This window comes from Anomalospiza imberbis, chromosome 3 (genome assembly GCF_031753505.1).
Source record: "Anomalospiza imberbis isolate Cuckoo-Finch-1a 21T00152 chromosome 3, ASM3175350v1, whole genome shotgun sequence".
Lineage (NCBI taxonomy): Eukaryota > Metazoa > Chordata > Aves > Passeriformes > Viduidae > Anomalospiza > Anomalospiza imberbis.
This window is the reverse complement of record NC_089683.1, coordinates 81,991,537-82,012,502: the sequence shown is the minus strand read 5'-3', so window position 1 is coordinate 82,012,502 and position 20,966 is coordinate 81,991,537. Positions and strand designations below refer to the sequence as shown.

The 20,966-nt window shown below is 44.1% G+C and overlaps 1 protein-coding gene and 1 long non-coding RNA gene across 3 annotated transcripts; both read left to right on the top strand.

Moving 5' to 3' along the window:
- The first annotated feature begins 423 nt into the window (after positions 1–423).
- Positions 424–8,078, top strand: ZBTB18 (zinc finger and BTB domain containing 18). Of its 2 annotated transcripts, XM_068185390.1 has the most exons (3): positions 439–715; positions 2,038–2,121; positions 4,237–8,078. In XM_068185390.1, exons 2-3 carry the CDS (start codon positions 2,109–2,111, stop codon positions 5,817–5,819), a joined length of 1,596 nt encoding a protein of 531 aa, XP_068041491.1. In that variant the 5' UTR covers positions 439–715; positions 2,038–2,108; the 3' UTR covers positions 5,820–8,078. The 2 variants fall into 2 exon arrangements, with proteins under 2 accessions (XP_068041493.1, XP_068041491.1); XM_068185392.1 differs by lacking the exon at positions 2,038–2,121 and having other exon boundaries at positions 424–715.
- A 5,123-nt stretch (positions 8,079–13,201) lies between these two features.
- Positions 13,202–15,274, top strand: LOC137471248 (uncharacterized). Its single transcript, XR_010997479.1, has 2 exons — positions 13,202–14,126; positions 14,793–15,274. It is a non-coding gene; the product is annotated as an uncharacterized lncRNA (long non-coding RNA).
- Positions 15,275–20,966: the final 5,692 nt, after the last annotated feature.

Below are 20,966 nucleotides of genomic sequence, written 5' to 3'. Positions count from 1 at the left end.
AGCGGGAGCGCAGCGGGAGCGCAGCGGGAGCACACCCGCCACGGCTCCCGCCCGGGCCGCGCCGCACCTGCCGCCGTCCCGCCATGCACCGCGCCGCCGCCGGCGCCCCGCCCCGCCCCGCCGGCTCCGCGCCGCTCGCCCCGCCCCGGTCCCGCGCGGCCCCGCCCCCTTCCGCCTCGGCTCCCCGCCGGGTCACGCCCCCCCGCCCGTCCGCGCGCCGCGATTGGCGGCGCCGCCGGCCTTCCCGGGCCGCCCTGCTCCAATCGGCGGCCGCCGCGGCCCGTCAGTCAGCGGCGGGGCGCCGCGGCGGTTGGCGGCGGCGGCGGTGCGGGCGGGCCGCGCTGTCAGTCAGGGAGCGGAGTCCGAAGTGGGGAGCGGGGAGGGAGGGGGCGAACATCTGTCTGCCGCAGCCGGGCCCGGTTGTGCCGCCGCCGCCGCCGCCGCACGAGCGCCCCGCGCCCCCGCCCGCCCCCGGCCCCCGCCCGCCCCCGCGCCCCGCCGGTGCAATGGGGAGCCGCTGAGCGCGGGGCCCGCTTCGCTCCGCCGGCTGCCCCGCTCGCTCCTCAGCCGCCGGCAGGGGGGAGCCTGGGGGGGGCGGCGGCCAGCGGGCGCGGGGGGCGGGCGGGGGGCGAGGCGCGATCCCGGAGCGGCAAGTGAGCGAAGAGGAGCCGGCGGGCGGCGGCGGGAGCGCGGGGACTTCGGGCCGCCGCGCAGTGTGAGTCCCGCTGCCCCCATCCCCACACACCCGCCGCGCCGGGGCCGGGGCCGCTGCGGCCCCGCGGGGCGGGCGGAGTTGGCGGCGGGTCCGGCCGGGGGTGGGCGGAGGGGCGGGGGCGGCGCTCCCCGGGCGGTGGGACCGGCCGCCCCGGCGACGCTCCCGGTTACTTTTCTTTTGTTGCCGCCGTGACCCGGGGGCGGCTTTTCCTGCGCGCCGGGCAGCTGCTTCCTTCCCCGCGGGGCGGCTGCCAGCGCTCCCGGCCGCGGCCCGGCCCCGGGCGGGGGCGGCCCTGCCCGCGGGACCAGGGCCCCGGACGGGAGTGTCTGGCCCGGGGGGGACACACGCAGCCCCGGCCAAAAGTTGCCGCCGCCCGGCGGGGCCGGCGGGGCCGGGCCCGCCGGGAACTTGCTGCGCGCCGCCGCCGCCGCTTCCCTGCCCGGCCTGTCCCGTCCCGTCCCGGGGGACGGCGGGCTGTCCCCGCCCGGCTGCGGGCAGGTGACCCGCCCCGCTGGGTACACGCGTGAGTGTCGCCGGGGGGGCCGGCACGGCTCGGGGCTCCCGCTCGGGCGGGGGGGCCCGCGGGGCCGGGGACCCGCGTCCTGGCGCCGCCGCGGTCAAATAGCTGGGCAGCCCCAGCCCCCGCGGGAAAAGAGCGGTGTAGGAGCCGAACGGAGCGCTCGCAGTAGTGCCCCGGCCAGGGGAGCTGCTCGGCGGCTCGAAAGGAGCCGGAGTTGGTGCTCGGTGTCACTTGCGCTGCCTTAAACGCTGGAACTGAAAGGACCGGCGGCGGAGCGGGGAGCCGTGAGGTGGTAAATAGGTCCGGTTAATTTCTACTTTTAAATGAACCCCTGGGCTCAGTAAAACCGAGCCGGTGTGGCTTTCTGGGGTAACCCCGTGGCTGGGGTACTCTGTCAGCACGTAAAGCGGACCTCTAAGTTAAGGCAGAAGTGTTGCTATGCTGCACATACAGTAAAGCCCCATATGTTTAGGATTTTCTTTTTTTTTTTTTTTTTCCTCCCTGTTAGAAAGTTTGAAAAAAAGAGACTTTGAAGTATTTTGTTTATACTAACAGAAGAGAAAAGTTCTCCTAAGAAAAAGCTGGTGGCAGGAGTGTAGAGGAGTAGCATATGGCATTAAAAGGAGCACAGCTGGAGGTAGCATTTCCATCTGAACATGATGTCAGAGCAGCTGACAGCCTGCCATCCCTCAGCCTTTTATTCTAACACACAGACAGGGAGTTAGTGTGTGCAGATCTGTGTGTGGAGAAGGTATCTCATTCCTCTCTAACATCATCTCCACTTTGCATCTGTCTCTCCTAGTCTGCTTTTTTTCCACCGATCTAACAGACCTGGAGCCAGCAAGACTCAGAGGAAAGGACTTAATCAGGTTTATGTGTACTAAAGGTAGGAGTAGCAATAGATTAGATACAGCATATTTCTGTTTTGGTGTGTTGTTTATTGAATTTTAGAAAAAAAAATCACATTACTTTTCTAACCAAGTTTAGAGGTAATATATGAAATTGAGTATTAAATAGATAAGTGGACTTAGTCAAACGGCTTGAACTACAGTTGGAGAGTATCAGTTCTTGGGCACATTGTTAGCATTAACTTTAATGCATATTGTGGGAATGTCTTGGTTTGGAAGGAGAGAGCAAGTTCATCCTGAATTTCTGAGACCAAAACTGCAATGGATTTAGTGGCAAGCCTTAAGAGTTTTGCTTTATGTTCTTGTCTTGCATCTTTTAAATTACTTTACTGGGGTATAAATGAAATATACAAGACTGTGCGTTTTTACAAAAGGACCTTCCTGACTAAAATGTGTTTGTAGGGAAGTCTTTCGTTACATGGTTAAATATCCAGCAGCTCAGAAATGTAGTAGCATACAGCTGTAGTGCTTCTGAAAGATAGAAATCAGTTATGTGTTTAAAAACTTTTGTACCCGGGAGAATGGCTTGACTGGTTTCTTCTTTTCTTCCTTGCATGTAGCATTTGAAATCTTTTATTTAGTGTAACAATAATTATTTGAAGGAGTTTTTGTATTTGCGACTAATTTAGAACTTGTAGATTTGAGCTGCCTGAATTGGCCAGACAGCTGTAATCGCACTCCTCTATTCTTAATCTCTTTATCTGGGCAGCAGCTGCCATATGGCCACAGTCAGCTGGATCAGATGTTTATAAGCTTCCTTCTTCGTCCCTCTCTGTCCTTTCAGCCTCCTAATTTGATCACAGCTACCTTGTGAGCTGCCCTCCAATCTTTATTTTTAGCCCTCTTAAGGATTAGGATTGATGTTGGCTGTGAGGCACTTAAAGTGATTGTATTGTAAATCTTCATGCTTTACCCTAGCAATGGTATTTTACAGAATATAGCAGGGGCTGTGTTGTAAGTTTTCGTACATCTTGGTTTGCAAGGGATGAGGGTTTTCCAATAATATCTATCAGCCTGGAGAGTCACGATCTGCTTAGATGGTTTGGGAGACCATTGCTATCAATCACAGAAGAATAGATTAACATAGGTTTTTAAAAGATTTTACTTTCCATTTGATTTTTTACTTCTTTACTTCTTTTTTAAGTTTATTTTGTCTTTATCATCAAGGAAGGCAAATAAAAAACGCTTGGGTAAGAACAGTACTTGGAATACTCTTTCTAAACGTGGACACACGCTCACATTGAATGGTTGAATGACTTTTTTTTTTTTTTTTTTAATCTTAGTACTGCAAACTCTGCCTGGTGTGGGAGGGGAGGGAAATTTCTGTCCTTCTGCACTGGGGAAGTGGTGCTTGTTGGTGTTTTGGTTGTTAACTTTCTTTTGTATATTCTTCATGTTGGCAAAAAATGTTCGTGTTCTATTGTACAGTGTTGAAAAGGTTTAAAACCTTAAAAAACCTGTACTTACTACCAGAAGAAAGCCACATGAACTAAATTTGTAAAAATGTCCAATTTTGCTGTTGATATAATTTGACACACGTAAATAATTTTTGTAGTTTATGAATGTTAGACTTGGGTATACAGATTTGGGTATACTAATACTTCTTCATGTGAGAACCACTCCTCTTACTACAATTTGACTTTAAAAAGAAGGTAGATGGTCTTGTAAATTGTTTCTGCTGCTTCTGTGATCTCTCAAACTTAGTGTTTAAATTTTTTTTTTTTTTTCTTTTTTTCTTTCTTGGGGGGAGATCTGCCCTCCTAGGGACTCTATCTGGAGGAAGTTCTCTAAAAAATAGAAAACCAAACTGTTGAACAGATTTTATGAACAGCAGTGGTACTTCAAAAAAAAAATTGCAGATGTACCTATGCGCTCACTAGACCTGCTTATTTACCACAGAAAGGAAATCATAACTGTAGTGGTCAGTCGGGGAAAGAGTTGCCATCATACATTTGTGTTAAATAATCTTTGCGTGGTGTCGGTACCAGAATTTAGGCAATATAAATACCTGGTTTTTAGAGTGGAATTACTTGGATTTATAAGTTCTGTGATTCTGACCTACATTTAATTTTTAAAAATCTTGTTGCTTTTAGGTTATGAAGACAGTATGGAGTTTCCTGACCACAGTAGACATTTGCTACAGTGTCTGAGTGAGCAGAGACATCAGGGTTTTCTTTGTGATTGCACTGTTCTGGTAGGAGATGCCCAGTTCCGAGCGCACAGAGCTGTACTGGCTTCATGCAGCATGTATTTCCACCTCTTTTACAAGGACCAGCTTGACAAAAGGGACATTGTTCATCTGAACAGCGACATTGTTACAGCCCCAGCTTTCGCTCTCCTGCTTGAATTCATGTACGAAGGAAAGCTCCAGTTCAAAGACTTGCCCATTGAAGACGTGCTAGCAGCTGCCAGTTATCTCCACATGTATGACATTGTCAAAGTCTGCAAAAAGAAGCTGAAAGAGAAAGCAACCACGGAGGCAGACAGTACAAAAAAGGAGGAAGACGCCTCAAGTTGTTCAGACAAAGTGGAGAGCCTCTCCGATGGCAGCAGCCACATGCCAGGCGACTTGCCCAGCGATGAAGATGACGGAGAAGATGAAAAATTGAACATCCTGCCTAGCAAAAGGGACTTGGCGGCTGAGCCTGGGAACATGTGGATGAGATTGCCCTCAGACTCAGCAGGCATTCCCCAGACTGGCGGAGAGGCAGAGACGCACACAGCAGCAGCTGGAAAAACAGTAGCCAGCCCCTGCAGCTCAACAGAGTCTTTGTCCCAGAGGTCTGTCACCTCCGTGAGGGATTCAGCAGATGTTGACTGCGTGCTGGACCTGTCTGTCAAGTCCAGCCTTTCAGGAGTTGAAAATTTGAACAGTTCTTATTTCTCTTCGCAGGACATGCTTAGAAACAGCCTGGTTCAGGTGAAGGTGGAAAAAGAGGCTTCCTGTGATGAGAGTGATGTTGGCACTAATGACTATGATATGGAACATAGCACTGTGAAAGAAAGTGTGAGCACTAATAACAGGGTACAGTACGAGCCGGCCCACCTGGCTCCGATGAGGGAAGATTCGGTCTTGAGGGAGCTAGATAGAGAGGACAAGGCAAGCGATGATGAAATGATAACTCCAGAGAATGAGAGAGTCCAGGTGGAAGGAAACATGGACAGCAGCTTGCTCCCTTACGTGTCAAACATACTTAGCCCTGCTGGCCAAATTTTCATGTGTCCTCTCTGCAACAAGGTCTTTCCTAGCCCCCACATCCTGCAAATTCATTTAAGCACGCACTTTCGAGAGCAGGACGGGATCCGCAGCAAGCCTGCTACTGATGTCAATGTCCCAACCTGCTCGTTGTGTGGTAAGACTTTTTCTTGCATGTACACCTTGAAACGTCATGAGAGGACTCATTCAGGTGAAAAGCCCTACACTTGCACCCAGTGTGGGAAGAGCTTCCAGTACTCCCACAACCTGAGCCGCCACGCAGTGGTTCACACGCGGGAGAAGCCTCATGCTTGTAAGTGGTGTGAGCGCAGGTTCACACAGTCCGGAGACCTTTACAGACACATTCGGAAGTTTCACTGTGAGTTGGTGAACTCATTGTCTGTCAAAAGCGAAGCACTGAGCTTACCTACTGTCAGAGACTGGACCTTAGAAGATAGCTCACAAGAACTTTGGAAATAAAATTTTTATATATATAAATAATATATATATAAATCTATATAGTTGTGGTACAGTCTAAAAGCAATCTTGTTTCCTTGAACTGAAAGTTTGGCTATTAGCTTGTTTTTGCACTTTAAGGCAGCATGAATATTTCACTAATTTAGCACTCCAATAAAAATGAATTGTAGAGGTAATCCGACAAAGTAACTAATTGCGGAGCATATTTTTCCCCCTTTTTGGAATAGAAACCAGCGGATACTTTATTCTAAGGAATCTCCAATTCAAAAAATTTGGATGTGGCTTTATTCTCCCCCCCAAAACACTGCGTTCTTTTAAACTCTTGATCTTTCTCCCCTCTTAATATCTGAATGTAGAAATCCTCTCCCAATTTTGTCAGTTCCTTTACATTTCTATAATTGCATGAGTCCTTTCTAGCTGTTGGAAACCTGAATGCTTTTAGACCCAAATGGAAAATTTCTGAAATGCTGGATTATCTATTTTTAAACAAGCGGTTGACTTAAAACTTATTATGGCAACTTCTGGATTTCTGACAGTTCCCACTGGAAAAAAAAAACCACAAAAAAAACCAACACAAAAACATAAAACAAAAACCCTGAGAGTACACTGGGATCACTGGGACTCTGTCTTACGTGAAGGTTTGCTTGGGATGAAAAAGGATATTGCAGCTTCAGCAGTGATGAACTGTGTGTTTAAAAAATGTGAATTACTGTTATTGTATACTGTAATTGATTACATGGGCCGGGGGGAGGTATCAAAGAACTTGGCAGGTTGTGTTGATGCTCTTAGTTGAGTCTTGAAAAGTAAATATTAATGCTACAGAAATGCATGATTTTCAGTATATTTTTGTCTTTGTTTGCATTGTATAACTTTAACGAGTGAGTTGAAAATTATTTAATTTCCTTAGGAAAAAAACCTGACACCGTTGAACATGCCAGTGTTATAAAGACGAGAAATGCACTGTTTTTATTTTATCTAATTTAAATTTTCTTTCCCACTGTCTTTAAGTTTTTAAGAACTGAAGCTACGAGTTACCGATTTAGCTACGTTAACAAGGAGAAAAAAATTGAATGTTTACAACCAGGCTTCGAGATTTGCATGTGCGGTGTGCATTTACTAACCCCAGACCCCTTCTAATTGCACAGACCCCACGCCAGCTCCAACTGAGGTGCATCCATTTCCCCAGATGAGCATTTGTAGGATTCCTGCTGCACCACTCCACCACAATAGGTCGTTCTTTTTTTTTTACCCCCCGTTGAAAAGAGGCTGTGGACTGAAAAAAAAAAAAAACAAAAAAAGCCCCGGGCTGAAAGGCCTGGGCAGGCCTGAGTGACAGGGGGGCCGGGGGGGCCGGGGAAGGACTATGCGTATCCAAGCAGCAGAGACTGCAGCCTGACGTGTGGTTTTAATGACCAACACGCAGGTCAAAAGCATTTTGCACAGTGTTTGTTTTCCTGTCTTGCACTTACAAATAAGGTCTATGGGAGTAGCATGGAAAACGTTTGCTGTTTTTTCCTTTTTTTTCCTTTTTTTTTTTTTTTTCTCTGCTTTTGTTTAAAATTTGATCGCCTTAACTACTGTAAACATAGCCTATTTTTGTGCTTAAGATACTGAATGGAAAACTCCATTGTGTATTGCTGGACTGTTTTGGAAATATTTGGTCAAATGTGTGTTAATTTGGCTGTAATGGCATTTAAAACAAAAAAAAAAGCTGTGAAAATGGCCTTGGAGCGTTATCTTTAGTTACTTGAATAGTTTCTAGGTTTTAAACTACATTCTTTTCTTAAGTTAGAAAAGACAATCAGTGTCTGAGGAAAATGGACTTTCTCTTGGATTTTTTTGTGGTCCTCGTGAGTGATTGCTTTTTTCCTTTCCTTAGTTTCACATTCTTCTTTTGTTCTAAAACTTAGACTGACATCTAGCTTTGACAATCATAGTATGTTTTATTTTCCTGAGGAGGGAATAACTTATAATGCTGTTTAGTTTTGTACTATTGGTGTGTTGGTGAATTTTTAAACTGTGTGCTAACTGCAATAAATTATATGAACTGAGAAATCAATTCCCTTGTCTTTTTTCCCTCTTTTAAATTATAGTTATGGAGTATTTTTTATATTGTGTAACTTTATTACTTTTGTACAGACTTCTATTGCTAACTGTGTATGGAATATGTTTTCAGTATGCTTTTGGGCACTTTGTTGCTACCATGCATATTTACATCTCACTTAACATTTAAAACAATTAAATGCTTGTGTTTTGAAAGCATTTCTCTGTGTGCAGCTCTTAATCATTCTGTAGAGGTATTTTTTAATAATAATTTTTTTTACTTCCCCAAAGACTTTTACAGACGCAATCTATTGAATTCAGGAAATTTTGCTGCAATGCAAATATATGTGCAGGCACACAATTCCCTTTGTAGGCTTAATTTCATTCCAAGGAGCTCTCTTGGGCTCACTTTCTTGATATATCAGTCTCTATGAGAACAGTAGAGCAGAAGGCAACAACTTAATCTGAAGCATTGGCCGGGTACTGACTGGCTGTCAGTGTTACAGTAGGCAGTCAAAATGCCCAAACTACTGGTAACACATCAAAGCTGTCTGGACTACAGAGGAAAATTGAAATAATCCTAAATCTTTTGGGTATTTCTCTTACAAACTAAATGTTTCTCTAAAAATAAAAAAATATAAACTTAGCTAAACCTTTGAAAAAGACCTGGTTTAAATGCTTGTTGCAGGATGTACCCAGAATTCTTGTTTGAGGCTGCTCTATCCTAGGAACAAGACCAGCACTGTGGAGCCCAGTGGGAATACGAAAGTAGAGCTAAATTAGAAGGCTGGAACAGAGACAGCAGGGCCAATTTGATGGGGGGAAGAATACCTTAATTTAAACATTTCATTACACTTATCATCTGCCTAGGTACAACTCAAGTTGTGCAGTGACCAAGTGAATCTCAATGCCTAAGCTATTCTGCTTATCTTCCTACATCAGCGGTAAATTTGTATGTAGCCAAAATTATCTTTTTCACTATTTTATTCTTTATAACAATTTTCAATCACCATTTGCTGTGTTTGCAGTGTGGGTTTTTTGTGTTACTAGAGATACTTTGAAAACATTTTCTTCTGTCAATTAGCATCTCCGGTCGCATAGAATTCTCTGTTTTCTGGCAGTAGACCTTTTCTGTAGGCTTTCAGAAGGTAGAATATTATGTGTAGTTAAGATGGGTTTAAGTATCGTCAAGACTGAAAGACGGCTAATATTGCAGTGCTGAAATCTGTGCAGCTGATGAGCTTTGGCTGTGGCTCCAGGCAGATTCACCATTTGTTCTCCAACATTAAGATTTTCAAGGATTTTAGATTCCCAAATAAAACAAGACTTGGAGTCCTTCTTCAGAAGGGAATGGAAAAACTTAGCTGTTAGTGACAAAATAATTGGAAATATTCTTTATACTTTGAGGTTTGTCTAGAGATGGTTTGTACATGTGTAGCAGACACTTGTGGTCATCAAAGTGTTTCTTCAATGAAAAGGTGAAACATACTCCCGTGTGTTGCTTCTCTCCACAGCATTTATTGTACTGACTTACCTAAATAGCTGTAGCATTTTTCTTCTTTCTTCTTTTTTTTTTTTTTTTTTTTTTTTGTAATACAGTCCCTAGATCATGAAGCATGAATAAGCATTTTATTTGGCTTGAGGATATTGTGGTAACAAAATCCTCACCGTTCGTGTTGCCATGATGGTTGAAGGCAAAGCACAGGAATGGAAGCTACGCGCTAAACTTCACGGGTTCAGACAACTTTCTCTGACCGGTGATAGTCATCACTTTTTAACTGTGAGTACTTCTTGACTGACTCACAGGGAAAATACTAAATATATAATTTGGCTATTTTTTTAAAATCACTGCCCATAACAGCTTAATATTCTTTTAGTTACGAGTGTTTTCTCTAAACTGAAGCTTAGGGGTTTGGTGGGACAGAGACTTTTCAACCAGGCACAGCATTCTACAGACCATCTTACTTACTGAGATCTGTGTGTATTAGGTGCAATTTGAAAAACTTGGTAGGAGTTTAAACAAAACTTTCTGGCCAAGGAAGGGAAGGGCTCCTCATTGTTTTTCCTGCTCTCCTGCCTTAGGGTAAAAATGAGCGCCAAACAATTGCATGTACTTCTGTTGACCCTAAATGAAGCCAGTATATTCCCTCAGAACTTGCATTGCCTTGTTGGAAACCCCAATAAGATTTTTAAATTAATTTGCAAAGCTACAGATTCCCTTTTGCCCCATGCTGGCTCACCTGCTCCAGCAGGGCACTGCTGTTCTCTCTCCCTGCAACAGCGTAACTCTGCTTTCCTTCTGCAGATAAAGGAGCAAGTGATTTGGCGGTGGACTGAATGCCTCCCGCCTCTTCCAGCTGAATCTGCAATAATCAAATGCTCTAACTTTTTAATTGATTCCTAATAAGCATAAGCAACTTCAAAATACATTTTTCTAGCCTACTCAGAAATGAAACTCTTAGCCCACTGTTTTATGATCAGCAATGCTGCAGCAATTTGTAGCTGAGGCAAACTTGAAAAGGGAGAAAATTTCTACCTGCTCCCTTCCCTCACTTTGAAGCAATGCAATTTCCTTCAGAATGAAGGTAAAATACATTTCAATCCTGCAAAAAATACCCCAAAATTATAAAACTGATGCTAAAATGTTGTCATATAATTCTCCGTGGCCAGATTCTCAAATTTATACATTACTAACACTCTTTGTCCATGTGATTTCCAAACTGAAATATATCCAGAGTATGGGCTTTTATTAAAGAAATCTGACCAAAGCATTAAGGTTTTCTTACAGTAAATGTAAATTTTAAAAGAATTGTCTTATATTTTTAAAGGGAGGAAGAAACAATGCACAAATCTTTTGGGCTCTTCCAAAATATTCTACTTCAGGAGTCCTGTGAAAATTTTATAACTTTTCATTTAGATTTTAATTGTGTTATTAAATATAGTGATTTTGGTAGTAAAAAATATTTTCTAGATGGTAAGAGAGGAGTTGGTCCTTTATCTGTATAAGTGTTTTTGAACTGAAGATGGAAATGTTCCCTTTTGCTGGCAAATGTGGACAGACAGAAGAGTCCTGTTTCTTGAAATCTACAGTCAGCAGCTCCTGCTAGCATGATAAAATTCAGCTAAACCTGTGAATGGGTCTTACCAAAGAGAAATGGTCCTTTTTGGAAAGTTTATCAATTTTGTTCTGGTCGGCTAAAAAGGAAGTATTACTTTCAATCAATTGTCAAAGTGAAATGCTCTTGGTGCAAATTATCGGCAGTTTACGCAGCGCTGCCAGAGCTGGAGAGGGGTGAGACTTCTGCACAGCCAGGCAGCAGGAAAGCCAAAGGTGCTACAGGCTGAACTCTGTGCTGCAGAGGTTTCCAGTAACAGAGATGTTTACCAAAAAACAAAACAAAAAAAAAAAAAAAAAAACACCCAAACATATTTCTTTTTTTCAAAAATAATCCATGTTTGAGCTGGAGTATTTCTCTTACATTGGACCTTCTTTGGTTAGTCATTTTTTTCTGATTAACTGAACTTGTTTAAGTAGTCTGCTTATTATCCTCAGGTTCATTTTGCTTTAATTTTCCTTAGAAGACTATTGCTCCACTAATACACCGCCGTCTTCATGCAGAATGGACACAGTTTTCATTCTTGATAACTCCATAACATCAACCATTTGTGGCAGGGGGACACAAGTCCTCAATCCTGTGTAAAACTGTGCCCTCACTGGGACAGACTTCATGCCCCTCCTGTTCCGCAGCTGTTACCGGAGGACCAAATTTTCTTTTCTTTTTGAGATATTACAGCCTGGATTTAGCAAGGTTTTGCTTGGGGCTGCAAAGGAGAAGGAAGCTATGCAGTCTAGCCTTGGAACTGAAATTAATGTGAGATTGGGTATTTTAGGGATTGCAGGAAAAAAGTAAATGTTTGAATGCAAAATACAGCTGGTGAATATTTTTTAGGACATTTTAATGTGCACCGTTCTTAAACTCAGTGTTGTGCTTTAAAATGCATATTGTGTATGAACATATGTGTGTGCATGTGAGGAAGTAATTAAAAATAACTTGCTAATTTTTATTTAGGTGTGCATCAAAATCATAGCCTGAGTAATTTCATAAAGATCTTTAGAAGACGTGTTTAGTGTTCACATGCAGCAGCCAACACAACGGGGTCTTGTACAACCTTGCTTGTGATTGCTGCAGTTATCAGTGCTAATCTGAGCACCAAGAAGGATTTTTTTATGCCACGTCCAGAACATGCCAGATAGGGATTTACACAGCACATCCCCAGCCATAACAACCTAGTGCATGAAATCCAGCTTTAAATTAGTAAAATATTTAAAGAGCAAGTTACATGTACATCATGACTTCCGAAAAGATTTAACTGGTAAAGCAATATGTTACTGCCTCAGTACTACAGGAGGTATATTAAAAGGCTTAACTGTCTCAAAACAGCTCCACGGCATGGTATACACTGTATCTGGATGTAAATCTAGATAGGGATTTAAATATTTCTTTCACAACCTTCCCAAAATACAGTTTTGTTAAGTCTTATTTTTATCTATTAAGAAAATAAAAACTAGTCTCGATGCTGTATTTTATGCTTTTGTCAAATAGTCTTCAATTTTAGCATTAAAGCTATTTTTTTTAACTTTTGGATGTGTTCCCAATGTACATTTTAAAATTTTTTTTACCATTTTAAAAATGTACTTTATCTATAAATAAAACTTCTTGAAACTGATAGAGGTTTATCATACAAGATATAATTGATTTTCAACTACATTTGCCATGTATTCACACTTAGTGAGGATTCATGTTGAGATAATTTTGGAAATTCATACCAAGATAAAAAATATAGTTAAAGTCTTAATGAAACATATTCTGTCTTCATAGGCTATAGCTACCAGGTCTTAATTTTCTGTAGTTTATTCTCTCTTTTTTAAAGTAGTTTGACTGGCACCATGTATCCAAAATATTATTTCTGTTCAAAATGATTTTCAGGCTTAAATACATGACAGCTTGAAAACACTATAAATACCAATATTTCGTTATTTTCAAATGACTGAGTGACTTTTAAGAAAAATCTGTGGTTTAACAAACTGAGACTAACTAGGCAATTCTTAATTTTTGGAGAAATGAAGAGTTGCTCATCTCTGTATTAATTATGAGGATATAATTTAATGAACACAGGAACACTGGGCTCCCTGTTGATAGACAGACCAACATACCTCTGCAAGTGTTGGATAACTCATTGCAACATACTTCCGAGGTTTTCTCAAGACTGCTACTCAATACGTAAAAGGAAAGGCTCCTGAAGCACAAGATGAACCTGAAGTCCAATTTATTGTGATAAATTATTTTATTTTTTGTTAATGACTGGAAAAGTCTCACAAAAAAAAAAACCTTTTAAAAAAGTGAGGAAATAAATGGTATATAGCAGTATTTCACTCAGGAAATTTGTTATTCTTAGGCTAAATTTGGATCAAGCAACCCATGCATTTTAAAATCTCAATGAAGAAACCTTTTATGCCCGTAGCCAGTAGTTAAAAATTAGAGTAGATCAAGCTTTTTTCTTTTTTTTTCTTTAAGACTGCTAATTTTAATGTGCTCTATTATTCTCTCTAATCTATAACATGAAGTTTGCAGCATGAAAGAAAAGGTGGGAGTCCTGCTGAGCAGAGAAAATACAGCAGAGCCGTGTTCACCTTGCAGCCTGAGGGTGTTGTGTCGGGGCGAGGGCATGAGGCAGACACTGGGGTCGTTTGTGGGGCTGAGCCAGACGGTTCCCTGCTCCTGCCCGCAAGCCAGCCAGGGTCAGCATCTTGTGGCAAACAGCGCCTTCATCCCCAAACGCCAGCAGGTTTGTGGGCACGCTTCTGCCAGAGGGATCGAAAATGCCTGAAGCGTTGCTTCTGGGAAGATGCTGGATAACGTGGATTCAAACAAGGCATTAAAGCAACTGTGCTCACACTTTCTCAGCAGAGAATGGAGACGGGCGCATTCCCTGCCTGCCCTGGGCCCATGGATGTGCAATTCTTGGAAGTACTTGATGGTATAATCCGATTTTAAAGTGTTGTACTCTGAACTAGGAATGCTGCTGGATGATCTGGATCTGGATACCTGGGTGAGGTACTGCAATGCTAATTAAAAAGAAGTATGACAAATGTGAGGGTCTGGTCTCCCAACCCTTCTTCATGGAATGTGAGCCTGAGGGCAAGCGGAGGTGTTAGGATTTGGGACCTACCTGACTGTGAGATACATATGAGTCACCTTCAAGACAGTGAGTAGATGACTAGCACTTGTCCTAATGTTAGCCTTCTATTTTAGGCTGATGCTCTTCAGATTCAGGGCTCCCCCACATGAAAATATGACCATTTAGTGTTTTAGGATTTTTTTATCAAGAGCCTTTGATAGGTCCTACAGTTGGTCATAGCTGAGCCAGAACTTTTCAGCCCCAAACTGCCTGCATTCATGGCAGGCAAAATTTTGCTTTTGGAAATACCCAGCTAATTTGGGTAGCTATTGTTGCTTCCAGAACAGGGTAGGAATATGTCTGGGGCAAGAAAAATTATTTACAAAAACATCCATTTACCATGTATTGCTAAAATTGAATATTGATGCTCACCTTTTGAAACAACCTCATCTCCTTTTATTTAGAAGAAGGAGGATGAGCCTGTGCTTTGGACTGTGGTGAGAAGAGAGGCAACATCTGTAAAGAATGGCTTTTTCTTTTTTTTTAGAAGAGGGATAAGCACATTGTTAAAAGAATGAAGGAAATTACAGAAAAATGAGGTTTAAGGGAAAGCACATGTTGAAAGACAGAGGACATTAATCAGGCTATGGGAATGGGAGGTATAAAGACTGTTTTCTACACTACTTTGATTCTTATTAAGAACAAAAGCATTATGAAGTTTTTTTTTTCCTTTTTTTTTATTCTGGCTCTTAGGAAGGAAGCAATATACCACGGCAAGGTTGGGAGCCTCACTCCTGGTGCAGTCCTGGAGGATGAAACATTTTTAATTCATCTCAAAGGCTTCTCTTTTTTTTAATTTTGAACAAAGAAAGACAAATCTCCTCCTCATAACTTTACAGATGTCAGAATCATGGTTTTGAAGCCCACACTTGAAGTCTAATTGTTGGGGCAGTGCAAGACCCGATCCCTGGAGCAGAGGTCCCTGGCTTTCTCCTGCTCTCCTGCTGAATGAGGCATTGGGAGTGGGAAGTCTGTGGCCAATGTTGCTTGGTAAAATGATGTGGCTAATTCAAAGCCACTGAACGTATTGAAGAAGGATGGGAAAAAAAAAAAAAGAGAGAGAGAATGAAAGTCATCAGTGAAAGTCATGTTTTTCCTGAGGCTGGATGCAAGGTTTGATATTTCAGAGTGTTTTCATCACATCTTCTCTGCTACCTCTCTAGCCCTTTTGTGCACCATGTTTGATGCCTGATGTTAGGCTTGGCTCTGCGCCTTTCTGCTGTTGGCGGATCCGATTTGAACACGTTCTCCCAGAGTTATTTGTTGCTAAGGGAAAACAATTATCAAGTCCTCTGGAGAACACCGGAGGAGTATAGTTAAATAGAAGTTCATCCCTGGGTTCTGGGCAGAAATTAGGCTAATTATGGAAGTGTTTGTTCCATCACAGATCCTTCTGAGGTACTTGCTGGTCTTCAGTGGGCACTTGCTGCAACCCCTGGTTTCTGTCTACGCTATTTATTTAGAAAAATAAGGAAGGGTTAATGGCTTCAGCTGTAGCATTTTTCCAGGTTATGTGCATACTCCTGCAACTGCCCCATTTCCTTTCCACATCCCCAGCCTCATTTTCCCTGGGAGACCGTTTTGCCATCCCGGGCACATGCCGCGAAGGAGGCTTTCTCCCGTTGTGCTGTGTGGAAGCGGGCTGTGAATTTCGGCAGTCGGCAGTGTGGCTGTGAGCGCGCAGCCTGGTGCCTGTCAAGCATCTTGTTAGCACAGCATCCACAAGAAAACTACTCGGAGAAATACAGCTGGGGGGTTGGAAATCACTGCAAAATCCCCTCCCCATTTTTAAACACAGCTCTTGTGCACGACTGGTGGGGGGTGGTGAGGATAAGGAGGGAGTAGGGAGGGGAGTTCGCTCCTAAAATTGGGGTTTACTTTCCATTGCAGTCCCTTACAAAGTGCTGCTGCCTGAGCTTGTAGCAGCCCCACAGGGCAGCCAGGTCAGCAATGCTAGGCAAGTCAGTACAAAGGCTGGTGGCAGATTCATGGCTCTGTTTCTCTCCTCATGGGGAAGGAGAGGGAAGCACTCCTGGTCCCGTGGGGGGCAGCAAACAGGGAGGTCCCCTCATTACCCCCCTCCCCGGCCTTTTGGTGAAGGGTGAGGGTGCTGCAGCACCAGTGCGGGGTGGCCTGACCCCTCAGTGCAGCTGGGCTTTGCCATATCACAGCCACACAGTGCGTTTCTCTGGGCCGTGTGCTGCTCCTGGATGAAGGCTCCCCGTCCACAGGCAGCTCCAAACAATGGGTCCTACCCTACACTTTGGTCAGAGTGAGGGACACAGTGGCCCTCGTCTTTTTGTTTACTTGTTTTTTGGGGCATACTCTAATAATTTGGAAACTCTTACCTGACGATGGTCTCAGAGCAATTTCAGTCTCCAGTGGTCCATCCTCCTGGGGCCTCAGCTTGGGCACATTTGTGAGCCAACCAATGCCACAAAAACATCCGAGTGAGATCTATTTTTTCCTTCTCCTTTGTTGCTTAATGGATGACTCAACTTTCTTTTGTGACTGGATAGCTTTAATTTATAGTTTTTGGGCGAGCGATCGTTCGTCTCATTATTTTGGGTTAAATATTCTTATTTGTTGATTATTTAATAGTTTGTTTGGATAAAGATGGAAAAAAAAAAAAAGCAGCTTGGTGCCATAGACTGAGTCCAAAAGAAATTAACTGCTCTGCTGCACATATTGGAGCAGGGAGTTTGCGGAGAATGCAGCCCCGCTAATGGACTGGCAAACTGATAAAGGCTTTAAAGATTCCATATAACCCCACGCTGCCTCATTTTATTAATTAACTCTCCTTGCTTTGTAGCAAGGTTGTCCTGGCTATGGAATAAATGAGTGAAAGGAATGGCCAGTATACATTAAACATCATTTTACGCTTAGCCTTGTGGAGAATTAGGGCTTGCGAGGGGTTTGGGGTGGGGTTTTTTGTTTTCCAAATATCCTTCCTCTGCTGAGGTTTTTCTCTGGGTTGTAGTGATGAATAAGGTGAGGGATTGCACCTGTGACCTCTCAATGGTATCCCACAATAATGGCAAAGGTGTGGCCTGGGGGCACTGGGACATTAGAGCTCCCACGCCCAGGGGTCTGCACATAACCCACCGGCTGAGGGAAAAAGAGGGGCTGGGGTACCAGGGAGGTGATTGCAGTTATTCTTGTGAGGGGAGGACACGGAGCCACAAAAAGCAAGGCGCCGCTCACAGCAGCGGTGAGCGATCATTCGCAAATGACGATTGACTTCTCAGTTCTGTGTCCTGGAGAACAGGCGCTGTTTTGATGGACTGCTTTATTTAATCACTGTTTATCTGGAGAACGGCTCCGCTAAGGCATTAAATATTTCCGTTAAATAAAGGTCATAGTGATTTAAGTTTTTTAATGACTCACTAAATATTAAAGCTGGTTTTTCTTCTGCTGCATTAATTTTCTAATATTCCCTCTGTGTGTTTTCTTTTACAGGACACTCAGATTACTGTAAAGCCTGTTAGCCAAAAAGGGGCAATAGATGAGACAAAAATTATTTATTTATTTATTCATTTAAACCAGTGTGATTCATGGGACAAAGTTCATTGATGCATCACATCATCCACTCTCTGTCTGGACCAACGCAGGGGTTTTTTGTGTGTTTTTTTATGGTGTGTTTTTTTTTTTTTCTAAAACATTACTTCTTGGCAAACTAGATATGCAAATGCCAGAATACACTAAAACCACATTTAATTGGACCCACTTGCCAACTTCTTGAACACAGCTTGGATTATTTCACTGGAGGCTGCTTCTGTTAAAAGATGGGGGAGGAGGAAGTGGCATATTGACAGGGCTTCAGATAATTTTTTTTCCACTAGAAGTACAACGATGCCATGAGCCAAGTTTGGAAGTATTTTACTATGTTTAATAATTATTATTATTAAAGGATATTGTAAACATATGCATTTAAGTGGAATGTAATGGGAATACAATCATGTCACTGATTTAGCTTTGGATTAATTTTCAACTTTTTTTTTTTGAGGGGTTGCTGACTCCTGCAGTAACTGGAAACTGTGTGGCGCTGTGAAATACTGGTTTACAGAGCAGACGTGTATCCTTTTCCCTTGCTAAATGAGCTGATTAACAATATTCATTCCTTTAGGAAATCTGTGAAATTTTCATCTCTCACTAGCAATCAATTAAATATAAACCATCTAACAGGATTAAAATGACAAGGTTTATAGAGTTCCCAGCAATTTCAAGTGTACGTATGGATGCATATGTTATACTTTGGTACTTCAAAAAGAAACCGAAACCTTAATAATTTATTGCCCCAATGACACCGATTCTCTGAAAGCTGATAGGAGGAGATTACAGTCTCTTTCCAGAGCCCCTTTTGTACTCTGAGGGACACTTGCAAATGTGGGTGAGTTGTGGGGTACCAGTGAGCTGATTTGCTGATGGTGGTGGCAGCCTGGAGCCTTGGTAAGGGCAGGCGCAAACGCTGTCGGGGGCCCGATGCAAACTTCGCCTGTGCTGCGGATGCCCCGCGGACAGGGGAGCGGCCCTGGGGTGCTGCGGGCACCCTGCTCGCAGCGATTTGATGGGTGCCCTTTTGGCCCAGGGAATAATTCCGCCTGATGCACCCGGGCATGAAAGACGCTTTGTCTCCACCTTTATCCCTACAGGAAGAAAAGCCTCGGCACAGGCAGGCTGCTGCCCTGCCTACCGCGGTGGCTGGGCAGGGATGCTGCCAGCCTCCCTTGTGCCTAACTCCTCACGGGGACGGCAAAGCTCCCGGTTTTTCCCAGCCCGTCACCTATCGCAGCGCCTGGCTGCCGGCGAGCAGGAGCCACGGCTGCTCCCCTCCGGCGGGGTGCCCTATCCCACCGGGATGGGACATGTGGCCAGGCCCTGGCACGATACCAGGGGCTGAATGAGCAGGAGGAGCGGGAGTCCAAGCAAACAAACAAATATTTCTTGGTGTGTGCAAGTTGTCGGAGATGTTGGTTTTCAGTGTTAGCCTCAGCTTTTTCTGCAACCGCCTCCCAGTCGAGGGTTTTGCACTTCTTTTTATTCCCATTTGCGATTTGGGGCAGCAGATTGGATGTGACGGGGTGAGGTGAGGACAGGAGCAGAGCGGTCCTCACAGCACAGCACAGGCAGCCGTTGGGGGGGACCCACACCTGCCCCCATCTCCGTTAGCAAACACTACCTCTCCAAGCAAGGCTCACTCCTGAGGCTAAAACATGGTTTTACTGTCTACGAGGGTTTGGAAAAAAAATTTAATCCCACATAATAGTGACATTGCAATTAGGGAAGAGGCGCCACTTTAGATAATGAACATCTTTTTAAGGTACTTATGCAATCTGAAAAATCATAGCTGGGCTGGTTGTTCTTTAATCTTGCCATCTACACAAAGCAAATTCGCAAAAGAGGGGGTTTATTGTCATTAGAGGAATTCTTTCAGCTATCAGAGGAGAGAACAATTTCTTTGTCATTAGCAAAATCCCTGGCTTTCTTTCAGCACATAAACAGTTTACACGATGCAGTTCTAAAATGTGCTTGTCTGTAAGCCTTCGCAGGAGCCTGAATTGTGAACATTTCGGCGTTTGGATGTAAAATCTGGGATCTCAATTTAGCCTTCTGTAAATGCAAGGATGAAGGGCAAAGCACAGATCTGGGCATGAATTTTTAAATTAAGGGTATTCAGTTTCACAGTTTTAGGATGGCACCTATATGCAGTCGACAACCAAGATGTCTGAGCAGCTCACAGTCTGGAGTTTATTCTTAAATAGTCTGTGAGGCCTGGATTGCCTATTGTCCCCCGTACATAAGGTTCGGAGATGCATTGGCCCAGGCTACGCCAGCAAAACTTCTCTATGCAAACCTGGCAAGCCACAGCAGTAGGAAAGGTTTGAAATAGTTTGTGCCCCTTGTCACGGTACCTCTGCTGATTGCAGCATAATGGGGGCTGCATTTAGAGGGATATAACATTTCTCCCTTGGGTTAGAGCATTACACTCGGGGGGGGGGGGGGGGGGGAAAGGGTGTTTTTTAAGGATGTCCGGAAAAAAGCAGTTGCCCGCTGCTGTAACTGGGCCGTAACTGTGTTTGGGGGGTGGAATTGTGCTGGCGAGCCCTTGCTAGGGCACTCAGAGCCAAAGAGATCAAGTGATCATTCCAAGCCTTGCAGGAAGCCGGTGCCAGAAAAGAGATTGCAGCACAGTCCCTTGCGTTGCCTCTCAGTGTCCCAAGCACTGAACCATCCTGTCTCTAGTCCTAGCTCTGCTTAAAAACAGTAAAGGAGTGGTACTGAACCACTGCTTTGCATTAGAGCTCAATGATCAGCCTCCCAGAAAAGAGATCAAAACCTTTCAATACCATACAAATCAGTTGCCCGAACATAAGGATGAACCTAAGCCAGTGACTGTGGCAACCTGCTGCCAGTAAAAGTGAAAGCAATTTATTTCAGTTAATAGAGAATTCTTTTTTCTAAAAGAGCAACTGGGTTTCTACGATGGGGCTGGAGAACTGGTGTGTGAGGAAGATTGGAATAATTGGTATGAGTAGGATGTTGGGCCAAGACAAGCAGGAAATAAATCCAGAGATGTGTGAAATGTAAAAGAGCCAACAGATAGAGGGTCTCAATGATGGAATGATCCAAGGCATGTTTTACATCAAAGCAGCATGGAAGTCAAGGTGGGTTGCAGTGTAGAGTAGCTGGAAGATTGGCACATAGGAAACCTCCTAGGTTTGGATAGTTTTAGTTTTTGTCATATGCAGATCTGAACACTGGGGTCACAGGGAACAAACAGAGGGTGATGAATGTGCAGGGACCTCGGTGCAGGGAAGGAACAGCCCCTCACAGTTAATGTTACAAGCAAAGGTAGTGAGATGCAAC